This window comes from Gymnoscopelus microlampas (assembly GCF_963454915.1).
Source record: "Gymnoscopelus microlampas genome assembly, chromosome: 5".
NCBI lineage: Eukaryota > Metazoa > Chordata > Actinopteri > Myctophiformes > Myctophidae > Gymnoscopelus > Gymnoscopelus microlampas.
The window spans coordinates 15,879,863-15,903,472 of record NC_139942.1 but is presented as its reverse complement, the minus strand read 5'-3'; the positions used below and the strand labels follow the sequence as shown (position 1 = coordinate 15,903,472).

Below are 23,610 nucleotides of genomic sequence, written 5' to 3'. Positions count from 1 at the left end.
AATTTCCATACACAGGGAATGAAAGGTTTAATCGAGTGTGACCTTTCTCTCCTGATTTGTCTAAGCTATTACAGAAGTCAGCTAAAGGCATGCATGTGTGTTAAGTTAGCAAGCATTCAGATAAGCAAACATTCATAAGCAAGCCTATTTAATTCTCAAGTCACATTTACTTTGCAGCATCAAAGCATGTGACTAGAAACCAGTGGTAGAGCTTGCAGATCTGCTATTTTCACTATCATTGAACATGGAAATCGTACAGTATTATACATTTGAATACAGCAATGCAAAAGTGTAATTTGTCATTTTGACTTTTGAATACCTAGGTATTGAAATATCTTTTTAAAAGCAGCTGCCCCAGTACTTTAACTGAAGTACAAATTTGACTGAGTAACTTTCAGTAATAGTTGACCAGGAGTATCTATACTTTGACTCAAGTAGGGTTGAGTACTGGTACTTTGTCCATCACTGCTAGAAACCCACTGTGAGAGCCTTAAAATGACCAGACTTTGTCTGCTATAGAAATGATCATCCATTGAGTATTGATATTTATATATAAACAAGACAAACAGAGGCCATTCCCAGGTGATTCATCGATGGGCACGTTGTTGCATCCCTGATGCTTACAGTAAGTCATTCTGAGACAAACCGAGTTGGCACTACAAGTTTTACAAATAACAACTTTCATGTTTAAGAAGTACAAACAAGAAGGAGGCATGAGCTCGGCTCTGGGCTCCCTAGGCTGGCGGGGGGAGTGTAGCGCCCAGGATCACTTAGATAATTGCCACCGGGTGAAAAAGGGTTACAAAATTGTGGGATAAAAACAATTATATAAAAAAAAGAAGTACAAACAATAGGCTACAATATAAAAATAATTTCACATATACCGCCATTTTAACAATATCAATCACTGCCATGGTCTACTACTTGGCCTCACACCTACAACACATCTAACCCCTGCTCATTTTGCTAGGGTCGGATGGCTCAGGGTAGAGGACAACTCAAACACAAAGACACCCATGTATAGTACCTGTCAAACTACTGCACCTCAAAAACGTCAAAGACGTCCACAAACACAACACCAGAGGGAGCTCCACAAATCAGGTTCAATCAACCCACATTTGGCTCAAACAAGGGGGTAAATTTGTTCTACTGCTATGCCACCAAAATGTGGAATGCCCTACCAACAGTCATAAAGTGTGAATCCTTACTACTCCTTCAAAATCACTCTAACATGTGTTGGTAAAGCACAGCACAGCACTGTAGTGCAGTGCAGTGCAGTGCAGTGCTGTGTGTGTTCATGTGCAGGTGAAGGAAGCAGGATGTGTACCACTGAACTTAGGCTACAGATAAGTCTCTGTAAGAGGATCAGAGCTGGCCAGACACACACACACACACACACACACACACACACACACACACACACACACACACACACTGTACAGCTCTGTGTTGCACCTGTTAGACAGCAGGACTAGAGAAGACAGTAGAACAGTAGAACTTCATGGACGTAATGGACATACAATGGACATATAATGGACATAGTATCACTACAACATGATGGACAGTGTCGGTGCAGGGTGGACCAGTGAATCCATGTAAACAAGCTGTGTCGTCCCGGTGTGACGGTGAGAGCTGCTACAATGAACATTTTGCAACGTGGACCAGTGGTTCTCAAATGTTTTATTTTATTTCAACGACGCCCATAACTCTGAGAGGGTACACATGGAACCAAAAGGACCCAGAGGGTCCACCTGGTCCCCACTTTGAGAACCACTGGAGTATAGACTAAGGTGCCAGAAAGGTCTGTGTGTGTTCCGACCATAAAAGTATACATATGCAGTGGTGGGAAAAGTACTCACATGTTTTACTTGAGTAAAAGTATCAATACTGCAATGTAGAAGTACTCTGTTACAAGCAAAAGTCAGGAATTCAAAATTGAGTAAAAGTAGAAAAGTATTGGTAAAAGTATTGTGTTTAAAGTACCAAAAGTAAAAGTACTAAAATGTTGGAAAATATTTTCAATAGGGCTTCAATAAGGCTTAAGTGGTTAATGTATGTTTTATAATGTAATCATTTATATCTGCAAAGTAACTAGGAACTAAAGCTTTTAAATAATTGTAGTGGAGTAAAAGTACAATATTTGCCTCTGAGATGTAGTGGAGTAGAAGTAAAAGTATAGACAATTGGAAATATTTCAGTAAAGTAAAAGTACCTAAAAATTGTACTTGAGTACAGTACTTGAGTAAATGTACTTAGTGACTTTACACCACTGTATATTTGTTTCTATGGTTTGGATATATTTCCATGTAAACTTGTGTTCGAGTCATTCAGTATGGAACAAGTTCTCTTGTTCTGGTCATTCATTCAGTACCAATCATGTTCTCTTGTTCTAGTGAGTTAATATGGACCACGTGGAGGACGCCTCCCCTCTCAGACACTTTGTTGTGGCCAAGAGGACCATCACTGGCGTGTTTGACCAGTTACTGGACTACGTTAAAGAGGGCACCACCTTCGTTGAGGGTAGGAGAACACAGCAGAGCCACGTTAGCTCCACCTACACAGCCTTATAAAGGCATGACTCCACTAAACATCTTTTGACAATTATACAAGAATTCCCCAAAAGGTTTAGATTTCAGTTATACACACGCGTTAGTATACATTTGACCTCTTTTTCATTGCATTTTTTCCTGAAATATTTGCATTTTAGCGCATTTAATTTGTCATCCACACTGTTAACTTTGTAGTCACTGGCTGCAAAGTTGCTACCAGCTGTATTATATATGCATGTGACAATAAATAGCTTGAACCTTTATTATATATGCTCTCTGTAAACCAACAACACTTGACAAAACAGGAGAAACACATTTATTTTTCTATTTCAATACTCAGACATTGTCTAATGTATATTGTCCTCAATCCATATTAGTTCAGAAAGATCACAGACTATTCAGGACAATTTAAGTTTAAAACAATCATAAAAAAAATACAAGGCTGCAATTTGACTTACTTTTTAAAAATGATATCCCCCAATTTACAATACACATGAGAGATGAATGTTGGTATGAATGAAGTTGATGGTGTTGTTGTTGTTGTTGTTTCAGAGACATGGGGTAGTTCTGACCTGGGAGAGGTGGTTCTGGAGGAGCAGAGGCTGGAGATGCAGTCTTGCGCCACCAAACTAGCAACCATACGGGAGGTGCTGGCTCGCAGACACATGAAGGTGGCCTTCTTTGGCAGGTGAGTGAGACCTGAGGGAGGGAGTAAAAGTACAATATTTGCCTCTGAGATGTACAGTAGTGTCGTATAAGTAAAAGTACTTAAAACGGGAAATGCTCCAATACAAAGTAAAAAAAAATACATCAATATTGTACTTAAAGACGGGATGCCGTGATTTTCAGTGATCCCCCCCCCCCCCCTAAAACATAATCATCAGGTATTATGGTATACTAGGAGGAAGATCTTTTTCAAAAAAGTGTACAGAAATTGTTAAAATTATGTTTTTATGTGGACACGCTTCCAGTTCATTAAGTAAACCTGGTTCTCACCTTAGCACCTCCTCCGCCACCTTAGCACCACCCACCTGTCCTAGTCCCTCCTCCTCCTCATGCCCACACCTGTTGTGTTATGATAATGAGGGGGAGGGTATATTTTTACTATATTTTATAACTACTATTTTTGCTTAATGAAGTTCTATCAACCTCATAGACACATGAAAAACTGAAAAAGTGCAAAACCATGGCATTGAGTAAATATACTTAGTTACTTTACGCCACTATGTGAGACTAACATCCCAGTTGGTGACAGAGGTCTTCATGTCTCCGTGTGTGTCTCCAGGACCAGTAATGGTAAGAGCACAGTGATCAACGCCATGCTGAGGGACAGGGTGCTGCCCAGCGGCATGGGACACACCACCAACTGCTTCCTAAGGGTGGAGGGGACGGACGGAGACGAGGCCTACATCACCACAGAGCTGTCCGACGAGAGGAGGAGTGTCCATGTAAGGACCCACACAGTGGTGGAAAGTAACTAAGTACATGTACTCAAGTAAATACAATTTTGATATTTGTGCTTTACTTGAGTATTTCCAATTTCCAATACTTTTACTTCTACTCCACTGCATCTCAGAGGCAAATATTGTACTTTTACTTTTGGTACTTTTAGTACATTTTGATACCAATACTTTTGCACTTTTACATAAGTACATTTTAAATTCTGGACTTTTAATTGTAACAGAGTACTTTTACATTGCAGTATTGATACTTTTACTTAAGTAACATTTGAGTACTTTTTCTACCACTGAAGGAACCACAGGACATACAGGGACGCTAGCAGTACAGTTAACCGCTTGAAGAACCCTATATATCATTTGTTGGGTTAGGGTTAGGGTCTATACTGTACTAGGGGCCTCATTACAAATTACAATGCAGGCATTTATAGCAGACACTCTTATCCAGAGCGACTTGCACAATCATGTTTATTGAACTCTAGACTACACACTAATATGCTTGTAATTTGTAAATTGTGTTACTAACAATGATCATTATAATCATCTCCTCATTCTCCATCACCTCTTGTCACCCTCCAACTATCGTAATTTCTCCTCTGCTCCCCTCTTCTCTTCTTCTCCTCTGCTCCCCTCTTCTCTTCTTCTATTCTCTCCTCTCCTCTCCTCTCCTCTCCTCTCCTCTCCTCCAGACAGTGAACCAGTTAGCCCATGCTCTCCACATGGATCCCAGTGTAGACTCAGGCAGTCTGGTCAGTGTGTTCTGGCCCAAAGCTTGCTGTGCTCTGCTTAGAGACGACCTGGTACTGATGGACAGGTCAGCAACACACCGACTATCGTTGCTGTCGGGCATAAAACTCTTATCTCCATATTCTAACTTGTTGTGTTTTTCTTCTCGTAAATTAACGCCCTATTTGATCGTACTGCAATGTCACACAAAAGCATAAAAAATGACAGATCCGCAAGCACGAAACGTTGCACGAAGCAATGCGTTTTGAGCTTGTAGATCTGCTAGGTACTTTTAAATTTGAATCCTGAAAAGTAATAGTTTTGGATATAGATTTCCACCCGACAGAGACGATATAATATAATACATGAAAAGTATTAACATGAGTTTGTGTATAAATAATAACTGCAATGGGTCCATTTGGAACACAAGTTATCATACAATAATACTTTTAATATAATGTGATGAAAATAATGTCATAACTATGTCTACCAGTCCAGGGACAGATGTGACCATGGAGCTGGACAGCTGGATTGATAAGTTCTGTCTGGATGCTGATGTGTTTGTGCTGGTGGGCAACGCTGAGTCCACTCTAATGAACACAGTGAGCAGAACCTCTTATAAACCATTCACTCATTCATTTACACTTGACTCATCATACTTGACTCATCAGTTAAACAACTTTCCCAAACAGCGGGTCGGGACCCATGTGTGGGTAGCGGACCAATTTTTATGGGTCACGAGTAAATACCCCTTTATTTTTTGTTTCCTACATTTAGTTTTTAATTATTTTTATTTCAAAAGATTTTAAAAAAAAATCACCCGACAATTTTAATTGAGGACAGAATCAAAATAATTCGATTAACAATTTAAAAATAAAATCCATTAATTAGCGTGGAAAAAATACTTTTAAGAACTAGTGAAAAAAGCATATCTAAAAGCTCACTACATGTCGCATCGAGCTTGTAGATATTTTCACTAGTTTGGGTCCCGGGGAGGGGGAGACAATTTCTCTTTTGGGTCTCGAGCTAAAACGTTTGGGAACCACTGATTTAAACTATAGGCCTACACTATGTTTTAAATAGCCCTGGAGAAAAACAGTTTGTCACTTAACTTATCGTTTTAGTCCTGGGGTGTCCCGTGATCAGAAAAGTCCCGTTTCTTTATATGGAAATTGGGCAACTGCATTCTTAAAACAACATGGCTATGTTTTACCTTACACATACATACAGTATATTTATATTTCTGGCCACTTGGATTCTCTTATTCAGAATGCAACTGTTCAATCAACTCCAATTCTACAAAGATTCTGTATTTAACCATACTTATAATTCAAACGATGAACTCTATCTTACAATTTTGCCACACTTATTTGTAGATATTTTATATAAATATACATCTGTAAATATAGATCAATATTTTATGAGCACATGACATAGAAAAAAAGGTCCCCACACAAGATCATACTTCCCTCATGGGTTATTTCGCAACATTGTATTGAATAACTGTGTGCCACATCAGGCTGTGATCACGTTGCAGACATGTATAATAGGCTGTCATTACATTCAAACAGCAATTTCACCAGTTTGATAATGTGTAGTACTGTTCAGTATGTACTGTGTGAGTGCTAAATGAGTTTCCTTTTATATTCTTAATTCTCCCTCAACAGGAGAAGCTGTTCTTCCACAAGGTCAGCGAGAGGATCTCCAAACCAAACATCTTCATCCTCCAGAACAGATGGGACGCGTCTGTAACTGAGCCAGAGTCCATAGAAGATGTAAGATATAGAGAGTTCCATTATACAAACGTCTCACAATCAATCGACTGTTTCCTATTTTCTGAGGATTTTACTGTAGTTCCGGGGTCTGTTTTTTTATTCCTGGGGTTAATCTGTGGTTGTACTGGTCAGCTCCCAGTGACCAAAAGTAGAAGACTGTGGTTGTACTGGTCAGCTCCCAGTGACAAACAGTAGAAGACTGTGGTTGTATTGGTCAGCTCCCAGTGGTCAACAGTAGAGGACTGTGGTTGTACTGGTCAGCTCCCAGTGACAAACAGTAGAAGACTGTGGTTGTATTGGTCAGCTCCCAGTGGTCAACAGTAGAAGACTGTGGTTGTAGATCTGCTATTTTCGGTTTATGTTCCCCTCAGAATAAGGATGCTAGCGTTCAAGTGGTTAATGTAAAAAAGAAAGAAAAAATGGTTCCTATCACACAAAGATTTGGTGCCCCCCCCCCCCCCCCCCCCCGTAGTAACTCTGAGGGCCCCCTAGGGGCCCCGGACCCCCTGTTGAAGACCCCCGGTCTATAGCTGTGTGTTTTATGGCTGATCCATACAGGTAAGGATGCAACACATAGAGCGCTGTGTCAGCTTCCTGGCCGAGGAGCTGAAGGTGGTGAGTCTGGAGGAGGCTCCGGGCAGGGTCTTCTTCGTGTCGGCCAAGGAGGTGCTGTGCTCCAGGATGCAGCGAGCCCAGGGCATGCCCCCCGAGACAGGTGAGGCAGGTTAGAGTCTATACGGGGTCAGAGATGCTGGGGGATGTTAATACATTAAGACCTGAGGCCGATTCTACAAATGTTCTAAATCTTAACAGTTTTCTTTTAAAACGTATGTTGCTATATCAGTGGTTCTCAAACGTTTTCATGTCAAAGAAAAATTTGAAATGTATTTGGTCGCAGACCCCCATCTGAAAATATTTTGATCCAGGGACCCCCAGAAACAAGGATTTGAGTTACAAAGGTTCGCTATGATATGCAAAGTGCAATGTTTTTTTGTTTTAAATAGCAGATCTACAAGCTCATAGTGCGGCACGAAGTGACGTGCTATGAGCTTGTATATCTTCTATTTTTGAATAGCTAAAGTATAAAATGGCACAGAAGTGCATTGCCAGGTGTTGTGTGCTTTTGTAAGACATTCCTGTATGATGAAGTAGGGCTTTAATTTAGACTAGGAGATACAAGGTTTCGGTCCGACAGTGACTAAAATGAACAGATGCTTTCCCGGACTGAAAGGTATAACAACGTGAAGGCTTTCCAGGTCTAAATGGGTCAATAGATGCTTGAGCAAGTCGATAGCATCATTAGCATGTTTAACTGAGGATACTGAGCCAGTGGGCAGACAAGACACTTCACCATGAGCTCTGTGTGGAATCACCAGCACTCCTCTCATTGACCTGCACTGTGTGCTTTCATACTGCAGGTGAAGCGCTGGCGGAGGGCTTCCACGAAAGACTGAGAGAGTTCCACAGCTTTGAGAGGACATTTGAGGTAGCAAGATGATTAGAAAGGCCTCCACGAGACTGTTTCAGCTGTTTTATTGTTTTCATGATTATATATCAGTATATCTGTTTGTTAAAGGAGTAGTTCACCCTAAAAAATGACTTATTTTCTGTCAATTACACACCCCATGAAGACTTTTTTTGTTTTTGTTGCATACGCCAATAATTTGATGACCAAATTATTGGATCAAATTATTGGCTTAGGAATGCGACAAAAACAAAAACATCTCCATGAATTCAAGGCTTCATGGGGTGTGTGATTGATAGAAAATAAGAAATGTTTTGGGTGAACAACTCCTTTAAAGACTTATTCTATCAAACAAGATATTCAGTTGCCTGCTGTAGGGGTAATTGTTACTTAATACATTGTTTGTTTGTTTGTTTGCCAAAATGTCTAAATGAGCATTTGACCTCTCAGGAGTTCATCTCCCAGTCGGCGGTGAAGACAAAGTTTGAGCAGCACACGGTCAGAGCCTGGCAGATCACTGAGGCCATCAAAGCTGTCATGGACGCCATCAACATCTCCTCAGCAGACAGGAAGTAAGGGTCAGACCATCAAGTATTCCTTCAGTAATAGCTCTAAAAGGAAAAGTGGTTCAGACACTGACAGTGGTGGGCAGTATAGGCACATTTACATGAGTACAGTACAGTCTTTTTGGAAGCATCCACTACATTTCAAAGATAAATAGTGCACTTTTGACTGTGAAAACTTTAGTTACTAGTTACTTTGTAGGTATAAATTATTACATTATAAAACACTAGAGGGTCGGGCCGCTATGCGGCCCTCCCGTCTAGTAGCCTGGCCCGCACATCGGAGACAGAGACAGAAGAGCGTATACGTTCCTTGCAACACCGGAAAGCGAAACGTAACTGCAACACGCAAACCAAAAGCAAAACCTAACATGCAAGTGACAAACACGCAAACACGCACACATCCAGTTTGCCAATTGTATATATAGATACATACATACATACTGTACCCTTTAGCCCTATTTTATACCTAGCCGATCTACAAGCTCACAACGCGTCGCATCGTGACGCGTTGTGAGGTTGTGGATCTGCCATTTTCAAACATTTTAGTACTTTTACTTTTGGTACTTTACGTACATTTTGATGCCAATACGTTTGTACTTTTACTCAAGTCAATTTTGAATTCCAGACTTTGACTTGTGACAGAGTACTTCTACATTGCAGTATTGATACTTTTACTTAAGTAAAAACATTTGAGTACTTTTTCCACCACCGCCCCCCTGTAGGATCTATTGCCTGGAGGAGAGAGAGGATCAGAGAGACCGTCTGGACTTTGTCCGAGGTCAGATCAACCGGCTGACCGACAGCGTCAAACTGCAGATGAAGGCTCTGACAGACGGCGTGGTCACCAAGGTATACAGCAGCTCCTCAGGCTATCAGGATATCTTCATGAACTTATTTTCTTCCCAACACTTACAGACTTTAAAGGATCTACACCATGCATTTCATTTTTTTTTATTTTATATTTGATATCAGATTGTTTATGTCCCTCAAACGTTTTTCAAAAGGTTTGCGCCTAAATCAAGCCTCAGATATACTCATTCCAAGTCCAACTAACTTCTCTCTGGCTTATAAAGCACTGTCACCTGCAATACCACATTGTCCTTATTTGGCAGGTGGCGCTATTGATTTTTATATTTCAAATGCCGGAACTGAAGAACGGGAGGGATTATACAAAGCAGGTATCGGATGTGACGTCACGGGCGGGGGCAAATCGGTTGGCCCAATTTACATAAAACCCCAGATATGCTGTGAAAGCCTGAGTGCTCAAACTGGGGTCTTTTTTGGGATAGAAGAGAGGTAGGGGAGACCAAAAAAAATAAATTCATGGTAGTCTCTTTAAGACTTCATCAAACGTCATCCAAATTAAGGAAAGCAATTCGTTAACCACTTGAATGAACCCTGTTGGCCCGGAGTCCCCCAGGGCTTCTAGATGCTGTACTAGCCCCCCCCCCCCCCCCCCCCCCCCAGCAGTTTTTTCATTAAATATCCTCTGCGAAAATAGCAGATCTACAAACAACACCTCGTCAAGTACGATCACATTTTATTGTAGCCCAATATCACAAAACATGTCCCAAAGGGCTGTACATAAAAACAAAGCAATATTAAAACAAAGCAATGCAGTGCCATATATTATATATACATGTATACTGTACAGACGTACACATCACACACATAAAAACAATTTTGGAAATTGAAGATGAAGTGTCAAGAAGAAGAACTGACAATGAACTGCATGGTTGACTGAGTGTGAGTGTGAGACTCAGACTAGATGATGTCAAAGGCTGATGCGAAAAGGAGTGTGTTCAGGTATACTCTTGAATAAGTTGACTGAGCTAGACTCTCAGATATGGAGGGGCTTGATAGGAGAGAGCTCTGCCACCTACTGTTATGTTTTATTTCTTTTTGGGGTAGTTAACAGAGCGCCATTGTTTGATCGTGGGGGGGTCTAACTGTAGTAGCGATGAGGGATATGATAGGTAGGATGGTGCAAGGTTGTAATATTCTGTAGGCTAAAAGTAAAATGTTATGGGTAATGTTGTTTATGTGTCAGGTGGCTGCTGCCCTTGCAGACCAGATCAGAACTCTGCCTGTGATAGTGGAGGAGTTCCGAGCTGACTTCAACCCAACGCAGGACACCCTGACCCTCTACAAACATGTAAGAACTGAAACAAACACTGGCCACACAAGGCTATATATGCATACAGTGCCGGCACTATACATCAGTGGTCCTCAAAGTGGTGCCCGGGGACCCCCAGAGGGGCAAATACAAAATGAATTTGGGTGTGCTTGACCTTGAGATGAAAAAGTTTGAGAACCAGTGCTGTACATTATGTTTTAACACTGACCACAGTTTACTAGCTGAGTTCAGATCAGTGCAGTAATCTGTACAGTGAAACCTGACTGATTCTTTAACCTCACTCTCTAGAGAGTGAGGTTAAAGAGTCAGTCAGGTTTCTCTCTCTCTGTGTGTGTGTGTGTGTGTGTGTGTGTGTGTGTGTGTGTGTGTGTGTGTGTGTGTGTGTGTGTGTGTGTGTGTGTGTGTGTGTGTGTGTGTGTGTGTGTGCGTGCGCATGTTTTCTAAACAGGATTGGAATTAAAGCAGCTTAATGTTCTGCTAGCGACTCTTTTATAGCCTGGTTCCATACCATAGACCCCGCCCACTCTCTGAGTGGACTGCCTCCTGGTCTGGACTTGTAAATGTGAACCTAAGACTTCTCCGGTACAAAATGCGTCGTCCAATGAGAGGCGGAGGTGGGCCTGGGGATCCCTTAGGATTGGTTTAGGGAATTTCTAATCCCCTCCCCCTTGTAATCCCCAACACTGGAGCCAATTTCAGACTGAAGCTCCACGCAGCTTCAGTCTGATAATCAGAGATAATCATCTCTTTTAGCAATATTTAGGTCAAGTGTCGGCTCTCTCTCTCTCTATGTGTGTGTGTGTTAGCTGTACATCGATGCTCAATTTAAACTTATGTTCTGCTCCAGAGAATGGTGTCTCATGTGGAGGAGAGGATGACAGGTTCCCTGGCTGTCCGATGTTCTCCAGCCATTCTCAGAGACATCAAAACCACACAGAACAACATGACAGGTAGCTCTCTATTCATAATGCATGCATACATGCATACATGCATACATACATACATACATACGTACGTATGTATGTATGTGGACCCGGAAGGGTCCATTTAGTTAATCAAAAGTTTGAGAACCACTGTGCTCCATTAAATGGAACAGAGCCTTCATTAGTATCATTGGTAACACCTGTTAAGGAAGTAAGGCAGAGGCCCAATTTCTTTCCAATATGGCTGCTGTGCATAGAGCCTATTGATTGACCTTTCTTATTTGTTTTCATTGAGACCCGTAGAGACCCGGTTGTGCTTTGTGTTCGCCAGAAAGCGTGCGTCCTCTGTTGTCCCTGGCGGTCCAGGAACAGTTCAGTCTACCCAGCACCAGCTTTGAGCTGACCTATGACCTGGACCTGGCCACCCTGTGTGCAGACTTCCAGGAGAGCATTGAGTTCCAGTTCTCTCTGGGTTGGACCGCTCTGGTGACGCGCTTCATCGGACCCACCAGCGCCAAGCGGGCTCTGAACACCATGGACCCTAGGATTCAGGTTCGACTCAGATGTCATTTTAAGATTTTCTGAGATATTAGTAATTTTAAGATATTTCTGCTGGATGAAAACACATTGGTCTGGGCATTCATGCTAAGCAGTGTGAAATAAAGGTCTTCATGGGTCCAAAATGGCAGACCCGAACCCTAATGGACCTGTTAAAATTTGGTACGATATCCAATTGACATAAAAATGTCAGATCAGAACCCTAACTGGACCCTGGAAATTTGTTCCGAGATCCAATTTGTTAGGAGATATTACAGAGCCGAACCGGTTATAATTTCAATTGCTATTAAAAATGCTGTAGATGCCAATGAGAGGGGCAGGAAGCTCCTCCTGTTTTCTTTTTTTTTTTACTCCTATTACTGTATCTCTCTTTCTCTTTTTTTTCACCCGTACTCACTTTTCCCTCTCTTTTCCCTCTCTTTTCCCATTCTCTCTCTCACTTTTCCTTCTCTTCCTCTAGATTTCTCTTCTCTCTCATTGTTTTCTGTTTCACACTCTTCATCTCGTCATCTCTCTCTCCGCCAGCATCTCCTTTTCCCTGTCCCTCTCTCTCATTGAGGGCCGAGCACAGAGACTGTTCACAGGTTCCACATTGTCCTCTCCTTTTGGTTTTAACATGTGCATATAGCACGTCAATCCCATCGTCTATTCCACTGGCAGGCTTTTAAAACGTATTAGGGCTTATAAGCTTAATTATGCATGATTCCTTTGACTTCCATGCTGACCATCTTGTCCATGTTGATGGTCTCCTGTCTCGTCCCAGGAAGGTACAACCTTCAAAGAGGAGCTGCTGCTCTCCATGGTCTCTCTCACCTCCAGAGCTTCCATGACAGTGTTGGTCATTGGAGGAGTGGTATGTACTATAATGTTATTATTATTATTATTATTATTATTATTATTATTATTATTATTATTATTATTATTATGTGCAGATAAGTACATTTCACAGATATCAAGAACGTATGACTTTTGGCATTCACTTACAGAAACAGCAAATTGAAGTTGTTCATCATTGTTTCATAACGATCTGCACATTTCCAAGCCATTCATAAATACATGAAAGCACACTGAAAAACAAATGCCAGTAAGAAACCATAATTTGTGTGCCCAACGGTTAATAATGATGATAAATAATAAATAATTCTGTCTTGAGCGGTGAACCAAGAACAAAATCACACAGTACTAATACTACTTTTAGTAACAGTTGGTCTAAATTAGAGTCTTGACAACAACTACAGTACCTTCTGTGCACCTGCCCTGTGATCCAGGTGTGGAGGTCAATGGGATGGAGGCTCATCGCCCTCTCCGCGTCTCTGTACGGACTGGTCTACCTGTATGAGAAAGTCACCTGGACCAACGCCTCCAGGGAGAGAGCCCTCAAACAGCAGTTTGCGGAGCACGCCACACACAGACTCAAAACCATCATACCTCGCACCGGCAACAGCTGTAGCCAGCAGGTCCTCAAGTGAGCATAGGCGTATAAGACATCTAGATCAGTGGTTCTCAAATGTTTTTTTGAGCTCTGGACCACTAGCATAAATTAATTATGTTGAACAATAGGCTCTATGCACAGCAGCCATATTATCACTTCCTTCACAGGTGTTACCAATGATACTAATGAAGGCTCTGTTCCATTTAGTGTAGCACAGTGGTTTCCACGACCCCCATAACTCCGAGAGTGTACAAATGGAACCAAATGGACCCGTGGTTCCATTTGTACACTCTCAGAGTTACACACCGGTAAGGGGCCATTTGGAAGCCCATGAGGGTCCCTGGACCCCAACTGTAGACCCACTGGTGTAACAGAGTGTTTCCACCCTGACTCTGTTTGACCAGAATGGAACAGAGCCTTCATTAGTATCATTGGTAACACCTGTGAATGTCTTCATAATATGGCTGCTGTGAATAGAGCCTATCCTCAAGGAGAGAGTAATTGTGTCCCTTTTGTACCAGGGAGCTAGCGTCCACCTTCAATCGTCTGTGTCAGAGAGTGGACCTGAGTGAGGCGGAGCTGGAGGGTCATATCAGACAACTGACCTTCAGGATCCAGAGACTGGAGAGCATCCAGCGGCGCTCCAAAGCCCTTAGGTAGGAGGTGCCACCGTGATGGGTACAGGAGAATGACACCCGATACCTATGATACTGTCCCTATGTGGTCCAAACATAGACTGTACAATGAATGGACAAAGCAAGCCCCAAGCCCCAAACTAGCGATTGAAAACATAAAGTGTTAATGAAAAAGTTTACTAAGATAATAAAATCAAGTGCACAATCCGGCCAAAACCTTGTCCACTTCTATACTGGGCCCTGTGTGGAATATGGACTGGATGCTGATTGCCCTTGTGTGTTGTGATGGTGTGTTATCCTATCTGTGTGGGCAATAAAGCATATTCATACTTCTGATCCTCATTGAACTTGATTGAAGGCAGGAAGCTCCCTAATATCTATCTGTATGGATAGATGGATGGATGGATGGATAGATATATACATATATATGAGATTCAATCTTTCTTGTATCTTCCACAGAAACAGAGCCACTGACCTCGAAGGTCAACTAGAGGCATTCTCAGCCCAGTATCTCCAAGACAACCACTGACAACACCATGGTGACGGATACAACCCCTGAAAGCACCATGGAAACGTACACGTTACTGCTGTTGTGTGGAAACTTGCAGCAGTGCCGCTGGAGCATCATCTGTCCCATCTTGCCTTGATTTAAAATAAAAGAGCAGAGTGGCAAAGTCAATTACGCTTGTGGTCTTATTTATTTACAGTTTAAACAGTTTAGAACTCTTAGAGCAAGGATCTTCAACAGGGGATCCAGTACCCCTAGGGGGTCCTCAGAGTTACTACAGGGGGGCTGCCAAATCTTTGTGTGATAGGACATTTAACTTTGACTTTACTTTAACCACTTGAACCGTATGAGGAGAACGTAATCCCAAAATAGCAGATCTACAAGCTTGTAGATCAGCTATTTTCGGCAAAGAGGTTTGGTGTAGAGGGACATCTTTAATTGAGCCCTCGTTCGGCATTGGCAGAATCATGTATAGCATCTCAGAGCACACATTCCATGTCAGAGAAGGTGACGAACAAAGAACGTATTTCAGCTTCCCTGCCACTGTGGCTCCATGTAAATGCTCCATCCTTCCTTAGAGTCATAAACAGGATTCTTTGCCTTTCGTGACGGATTTATTAGCGCCGCTGACCAAAAACGGTGTGTCTCACAAAGTGGACGACTGCTCAGGATCCATCGTGAGGCACTGCGTACACCAGGACAGATGAGATCGGAGTGGCTTTTGGCATCACCATTGACTTTGACACGGTGAACAAGACGCCCCACGCAGCCACTCTGAGAGACCGTGACTCAATGACACAGATCAGAGCCGAGGTCAATGAGTTGTCTGAGATGGGAGAAGTCTGTGAGAAGTACCCGATTTTTGAAGGACAGCAGACAAAAGCATATCTATTAGAAAAGGTTCCCCTATAGAGAGTCATTAGTATAGAGACAGATAGTGGAGCGCTTGTTTTTTATGTATGTGCTGTGTATGTTACTATCATTTGTTTTGTATTGTAATGTTTTTTTAACGTATTAACTGTTGATTATGAGAGGACCGCAATGGAAACTAGAAGTGTGCTCCTCAGAGCACAGGTCTCCGCCAGGCCGGGTTGCCTACCCAGGGCCCTTTGGAAGCCAGTCATAGCCAATTGGAATGGGGTCTGATCTCATACATCTTGATCACATGACCGTAGTGTGTTTTGAAGAAACACATACGGCACATAATGTAATCTGGCACAGATAAATAGCGAATCCAGGGGGGCAGGGTGTCCCCAGTGTCATGGCTGGCTCAAATCCATGACAAATAAGGGAAGGAACATCAGGTGTAAAATCAATAACAAATGTTTATTAAAGAATGAACCTAACATTAATCAACTACGATATAAATGGATGGCATAACTGAACAGATGAGATAAGGATACTGTGAGGTGTGGAGTAAATCAGTAGCCTCGGAATCCCAGCCTTTTTTTTTGTTTCAAAAGAAAAACGTCTTGGCGAACGGTGCAGGAACGATGGTCTTAGGACCTTGTTAACTCCTAACCAACCAGAGTGCAGAGGGGCGTCGCTCTAAATTTGGTGACGTCAGCCTGCTCCGTGCACAGACCGGGGGGAGGGGAGGGGAGGCGGGGACATAGATTGGTGAAGCAATCGGAGGACGCGCCTTGCTCCAGGCGCCTGGGTTTGGATCCGCCCTTCGAGACCATGGATTCCTCTCGTTCTCTCAGTCTAGTAAATCAGTGGTGTATGAATACTATGGATGTGTGGAATGTGGTGTAGTGCAAGCCGAGCCTGTAAGAAAAAGAATATGGAGCACTGAGGGGAGAGTGCTGGCAGGTCTGAGTCCTTGAGTAAAAGTACAAAAGTATTGGTATCAAAAGGTGCTTAAAGTACCAGAAGTAAAAGTACTAAAATGTTTGAAAATAGCAGATCTACAAGCTCACAATGTGTCGCGATGCGACACGTTGTGAGCTTGTAGATCGGCTATTTTCAAATAGCCTATGTATAAAATAGGGCTAAAGTGGTTAATGTATATTTTATAATGTAATAATCTATATCTGCAAAAGTGCAAAGTAACTATAGTTACTAAAGTTTTCAAATAATTGTAGTGGAGTAAAAGTACCATATTTTCCTCTGAGATGTAGTGGAGTAGAAGTAAAAGTATTGAAATTTGTAAGTAAAGTGAAAATACCTCAACATTGTACTTAGTACTTGAGTAAATTAAATGTACTTAATTACTTCACACCACTGGCCACGGGGCACCCACTTTGAGAAACCCTGCCCTGGGAGAGAAGCCCCTGACTGCAGCCTACAGATCGGGGCGGGGCTTCTCGAGGAGTTCCCTAGGAGGAGTGGGCGGGGTTATGGAGGAGGAGTGGGTGGGGTTTTGAGAGGAGTGGAGCCCCGCCCCCTCCTCCCTAAACCCCACCCCCTCCTCCCTACTGCACGCTGCAGTGAGGGGTACATGCCCTGGGAGGTAGTTAGTTATTGCTCCACACTCCCTAGAAAGGAGGGAGGGAGGCGCGGGCCTTAAGTCCTCCAATTGCCCCAAGCCCCCCCCCCCCCACACACACACACAGTTTGTTAGAAGTTCTGCAATGTTTGTAAGTAAAATATCAAAATAAACAGCTCATGAACGTTGTGTAGAGTTGTCAGTGTTTACCAGAGTGGTGAAAGCTGCTAAAACACGCTTGTGACAACAAGACTGTGGAAAAAGAAGTGCATTTTCTCCATCCGGCCAAGCTGAGGTGAGTTTCTGCAGCCAGGTGACTTAGCTTAGCTAATTAGCGGCTTAGCATTAAAGGAATTGATGGCATTTTTATTTTACCTACTGCCTACTGCTACTTTAAATCATTTTCAACCCTCCACCACAAATCACATCATCTGTTTTGTCAGAAGTGGACGACTTTCTATAAAATAAAACATTTGAATTGCATATGAAAACAGTAGTTTAATTGCAATATTCAAGTATTATGTTTGGGCAGCATGGCTCTGTTAGCTTAGCTAATTAGCGGCTTAGCATTAAAGGAATTTATGGAATTTTTATTTGACTTGGTAAAGCAACAACTAGTCAGGATGAAGCATTGTTGTGTTGTTGTGTGATGTGATGTGAAGTGAATATGTTGTATTGCTGAGCTGTGTTTGATTGTGATGCTAACAGGCTATGCAGGCCTAGTCAGTGGTGTAAAGTAACTAAGTACATGTACTCAAGTACTGTACAATTTTGAGGAGCTTTTACTTTACTGGAGTATTTTACATTTTCAATACTTTTACTTCTACTCCACTACATCCCAGAGACAAATATTTTACTCCACTACAATTATTTTGAAAACTTTGGTTACTTACTTTGTAGATTTGGATTATTATTACAAAACATACCACTTCAGCCCTACAGCCTATATAGTTAGGCTATTTGAAAATAGCCGATCTACAAACTCACAACACGTCACATCGTAACGCTTTGTGCATAATGAGTACTTTTACTATTGGTACTTTAAGTATATTTTGATGCCAATACTTTTGTACTTTTACTGAAGTAAAGTTTGAATACCAGACTTGTTCTTGTAATAGAGTATTTCAAAATTGCTGTATTGGTACTTTTACTCAAGTAAAGATTTGAGTGCTTTTTGCACCACTGGGCCTAGTAAATCACTTTACACATTCATCAGGATCCTGGATGGCTTGGTTCAAAATAGTCTGGGGAAGCATCTGTGTCATTTCTTTGGGCTATTCAAAAATAGCAGATATAAAAGCTCAAAGCAAAGCCGCGCTATGAGCTTGTAGATCTGCAAAAAATATATATATCTTGAAAATTTGTGCAAATCTTTGAATACATATTTTTTAAAGCAAACATTTTAACTCAAATCTTTGCTTCTGGGGATTCTACAAATGTCTTCTAAATCCTAACAGTTCTTTGAAAAACCCATGTTTATGTTTCTATATCAGTGGTTCTCAAACTTTTTCATGTCAAGGACCCCTAAAATAATATGTATTTGGCCGTGGGCCCCATCTCAAAATAGCAGATCTACAAGCTCATAACGCGGCACTCGGTGCCACGCTATGAGCTTGTATATCTGCTATTTTTGAATAGCCAAAGTGTAATAATGCATTTTAGCTCAAATAGAAAAATTGCACAGATGTGTTCCAGGTCTTAAAGGCTTAACATCGTTTATAAAAAATATTTTCGGAAATCTCCATGGGAAATATGAATGGATTTTCTATCAGTGACACCACAAAATGGCCACCACTGCTATGCCCTATAAGTGCATACAGGGTATTTTCACATTTATAAAGTTACAATGTAATGACTTTTAATACTAAATTGGCCAAATGGTCAAATATTACGTAAGAAAGAGGCAAACATTGTGAAAATAGCTGATCTACAAGCTCTACGTATACTAGGCTGTGTATGCTGTGACAGGATACAGTATACGTATACTAGGCTGTACAGTATGTTGTGACAGGATACAGTATACGTATACTAGGCTGTGTATGTTGTGACAGGATACAGTATACGTATACTAGGCTGTACAGTATGTTGTGACAGGATACAGTATACGTATACTAGGCTGTATGTTGTGACAGGATACAGTATACGTATACTAGGCTGTATGTTGTGACAGGATACAGTATACATATATGTGGCTCTCGGTTACTTGAATTAATCTTTCTTTCTTTCTTTCTTTCAGATACTCGAGGCTGGCAGAGGTGTTGCAGGGACACGCCCCCCTCCCCCCTCCTCTTCATTATAAGTGTGGAGTATGAAGACAGGCCATCAGTGGAGGAGGGCAGCAAGAACTGGGCTTCACTACTACAACTAGGAGGTCTAGATGACTCCCTAATGTATTTTTTTAATTTTATAAACACACACACACAAACACACCCCACACACACACCCACCCACCCATACACCCCCACACACATACGTAAATGCCCAGAAGACTGAGGTTCTCACCTACACCCTCCCAGACCACCCACCTCTAATAAAGTGCTGGTGAAGCTAACCAGAGAGATATAAAGTACTGGGGAAGCCAACCAGATGTACGGAGGATGAAGATGTACTGGTGTATGGAGGATGGAGATGATGGGAGACGCCCGCTGGAAGGCTCATCCGAGGATGCCCTGCCCTAGAGATGGAGATCTGGAGATCTCTCTCTATCCATGGGTTTGTCTGCATGGGGGATTCCTCCGAAGACTTGGTCCGCACGGTCGAACGGCCGAAAACCTTGTCCTTCTCGGGGGTTTCCCCTGAAGACGGCTGATGAAGACGACTCAAAGTAGGAACCTCTTTAGGGCTGTCACGATTATGACATTTTCAAATAATTGCGACTAGGCCGAATTAATGAATTATTGTGTCGTACACTGAACATTGTAACATTATTAATAAAAATGTGTCTGTCTTCGTAAACAAAAGGTGCACGGGTCAGATATGACAAATAACTTGCATAATTCAATAACAAAAAAAAATTTCAACATGAAAATGATTGTCGATTTTCCAAAAAGTATTGCGATTATCTCAAATACTTGCGATCAGGTGATTATGTACTAATTGTGACATACCCAATTTTTCCTTTTCCTTTGCTGGATGCTGCTGCTGCTGCTGCAGTTTGTGTTGTATGATGTTTTTGTTGTTTATGCTGTTCGTGTTTGATGCTGTTCGTGTCGTGTGTTGATGTGGTTCAAGATGTACAGTAGCTCTGTGGCTGTCATGTTGGGGCCCGGTGTGGCAGTGAAACATGTTCATTGACTGTTGGTTTGTGGCTGGAATTGAAGGCTGATCTACACTATCACGTCGGTTGTGTTGTGACTGTTATTGGAAGTGTGTGTGTGTGTGTGTGATAGAGAGAATTTGCATTACATTTTTTTAGACATAGTCCTCTGTAAATCCGGGCCATTTGAAAAGGTAACTTTTTGGTAGGTACAACAGAGCACTCCTGCAAACTGTGGAAGCCATTTTTAGCCAATCAGGATGGAATATGAAAAATCTGAAAGACCCTGTTTCGTTTAATGACTATAGAGATACTGTGTAGCGAATTGCGTGATGTTTGAACAAAATCTGTAGTACTACCAAAAATGTGTTTTGCAAAAAGCGGCCTCCTGGTGGCGCTATAACAGGCCCATGTGAAAAAATTGGGGCATATAGGTTCTGAATTGGCATCCAGGGAGTGTGTGCGCACAGTTTCGCTGCGATCAAGCCAACAGTGCCAGAGATTAGCTGTACACAGACAGAGAGAATGACACACGGACAGACGGACACACAGACGGACGGACAGGGTGCAAAACATACTCTCAGTTGTTTTGCACCCTGTAGTTGTGTTATCCTCAAACTGCTGTAACCCTTTGGTTTTATTGCATTTCAAATGAATCAAATCAAATCATATCAAAGGAGACCAGCAAGAAGGACACCACTGAAGTATCAACTTCTCACTCATCTATCTGCCTGTCAGGCCTTTGTATACTGTACCTATTAACTTTTTGCATTATTCAGTGGTGGGCAAAGTAGCCTACTCAACTCCAGTACTTGAGTCAAAGTAAAGATACTCCTGGTCAATATTACTCCACTACAAGTGAAATTTGCTCTGTCAAATTTGTACTTGAGTTAAAGTGCTGGACGACTTGGTTTTAAAAATACTTAAGTAGTCAAAGGTACATGCTTTTTTAGTTTTGTTCTTAGGCTATTGATTAAAATAAAACGTGATGAACACTTAAAGACAACATACACTGAAAGTTGTCCCCTCTCTCTGTGTCCCTGCCACCGCACACTGCTCACACCATGTGTGCACACACCATGCATTGACTAAAATGGATGTCAATTTGAATTGTGACAGTTTCAGAGTTGATACATTCCAGTTTATTCAAAAGCATACTGCTACTTTAAATCATCTTCAACCCTCCACCACAAATCACATCATCTGTTTTGTCACAAGTGGACGACTTTCTATCAAATAAAACATTTTAATTGCATATGAAAGCAGTAATTTCATTGCAATATTCAAATATTATGTTTGGGCAGCATGGCTCTGTTCTGGTATGTCCCTACTCTGCCATGTGCACACGTTGAATGGCACAGGCATCAGGTGGGTTTAGTGAGAGGGTTGGGCATGCAGGAATATGCAAGATGAAGCAGTTGTAAAGATCACCCTAATATGAATGACAGAATGACAGCAATGTGTCGACGTGTGTCCCTGACCAATGAATTTCTCCCCGAGTGCCGCACAGTGGCTGCTCACTGCTCCTAATGATTAGGATGGGTAAAATACAGAGGGCAAATTTCACGTATGTGCAAATATACAGTGACAAAAAATGAATTACATCTTTTACGCATCTTTACATTAAATAATCAGTTGTCACAGAACATCCACCTTTGACCCGGTATGAACATCTTTCCACTGCAGAGAGCGTTACACAGGTCCTAATGTGGGAATGTCTGTCGAACAGAAAAGTTAAACTGCTGTTTGTGTTGATAATTACTATTGCCACTAGGTGGCAATAACAGTCAACAACGTGTCCCATCAGTAATGCAGTACATAATATGTACTACACAGCTGTGAGGCAGCTGCACAGGGTGGGAAGGTGGGAGGAAACCATGAATGATTCCAGGGGCCCAGAGCTGGACCAGAGCCCTATAGACTGTATACCAGCCGGGTTAAAATACTCCCATCCTCGCACATTTACCTACTTGTCGGTTATTGTGGAAGATATTAAAGGTGCACTGTGTATTGTAATATTTTGCCGCTTTCACCAGAAAGAAAAACAACTTTCCAGAAAAAAATGAAGTTCAAAGAGCTTTGTTTACAAAATACATCATATGTGGGCTGTTTAGAATCCATGACCCAGAGGGATGGGTGGATTAATTGGCTGCTTTGCGTTAAACAACTGCCATAGATCATGATTGAGTAGTATCATTTTAAGATATGTTTATGCTACTTCAAGAGGCCAAATCCTAATGTGTATACAGCTAAAATGCAAACGATCCGATGAAAAAAAAACTTGCAAAGAAATGAATAAATACAATTAACTGGAAGGGGGAAAAAGCAGTATCATTGAAAATACTCATACTGTACTTGGTACTCAAGTACTCATACTCAGTCATGAAAAAAGTGTTCACTGCGCCCATAATTGTTTTGTGTCAGTTTAAGTAATATATTATTAGGGGGCCCGGGAGACCAGATCTCAGAGGCCAAATATTTCTAGCAGCAATAACCAGAAACTGCATGCAATCTCTCTCTCTCTCTCTCTCGCTCGCGCGCGCGCCTTAAAACTGCTCTTTTTGAGTGGAAGAGAGTCATTAGATAGCCGAGGACAGGACGACGCATGAACACACATCAGTAGGGAGTTTGGCATCAGCATAACTCATAGCTATTCTGGCAAAGAGCTGACGTTTTATCTGTTCAAGGTTTTATGGAGAACAGAACTGCAGGAACTTTGTGTGGGAGTTAAAGCTTAGGAACAGAGAGCTATTCAGCAGCACACTGGCAACACTGACTCCACAACCTTTGAGAAGTACGCATTCTACTTCACCTTCCGTGGAACTCGCACATTTCCCAATCAACATTTTCATTTGTTGCTGCATGTGCTTGTTGTTTGTCTGGTCTTATGTTAGATTACTATGTTCAATTTATTTTTCAGTTTATTTTATTTTAGGTGAGAACTTTGCAAACGCCCGTTTTAATGAATGATTTGAGACATTCATATTTAAGCAAGGGGAAGGATAGTGAGAAACAGACCAGATCTGGACCTGTAGCCTAATGTTCGTCATTAGGTCTGTGCCTATATGCAGCTGGCTGCACAAGCAGGACACAGCTGACTGGCACAGAGTTTTAAATTCAAGCTGTGTGACAGAAACCGTCTCCTATCTCCTCTGCCCAGCCCTGCTGTTTTAGTTCCTCTTAAGTGTTAGG

The 23,610-nt window shown here is 41.8% G+C and overlaps 1 protein-coding gene across 1 annotated transcript; it reads left to right on the top strand.

The window, feature by feature from the left end:
• Positions 1-2,402: 2,402 nt before the first annotated feature.
• Positions 2,403-14,789, top strand: mfn1a (mitofusin 1a; the record flags this gene model as incomplete). The annotated part of the gene is made up of 17 exons (XM_084056762.1): positions 2,403-2,520; positions 3,102-3,237; positions 3,835-3,997; positions 4,696-4,820; positions 5,226-5,334; positions 6,400-6,507; positions 7,066-7,222; positions 7,926-7,993; positions 8,423-8,544; positions 9,261-9,387; positions 10,589-10,693; positions 11,523-11,625; positions 11,930-12,150; positions 12,920-13,009; positions 13,425-13,621; positions 14,110-14,244; positions 14,683-14,789. The coding sequence occupies 17 exons, from the start codon at positions 2,403-2,405 to the stop codon at positions 14,750-14,752; spliced, it is 2,154 nt and encodes a 717-aa protein (XP_083912888.1). The 3' UTR covers positions 14,753-14,789.
• Between the last annotated feature and the right edge of the window lie 8,821 nt (positions 14,790-23,610).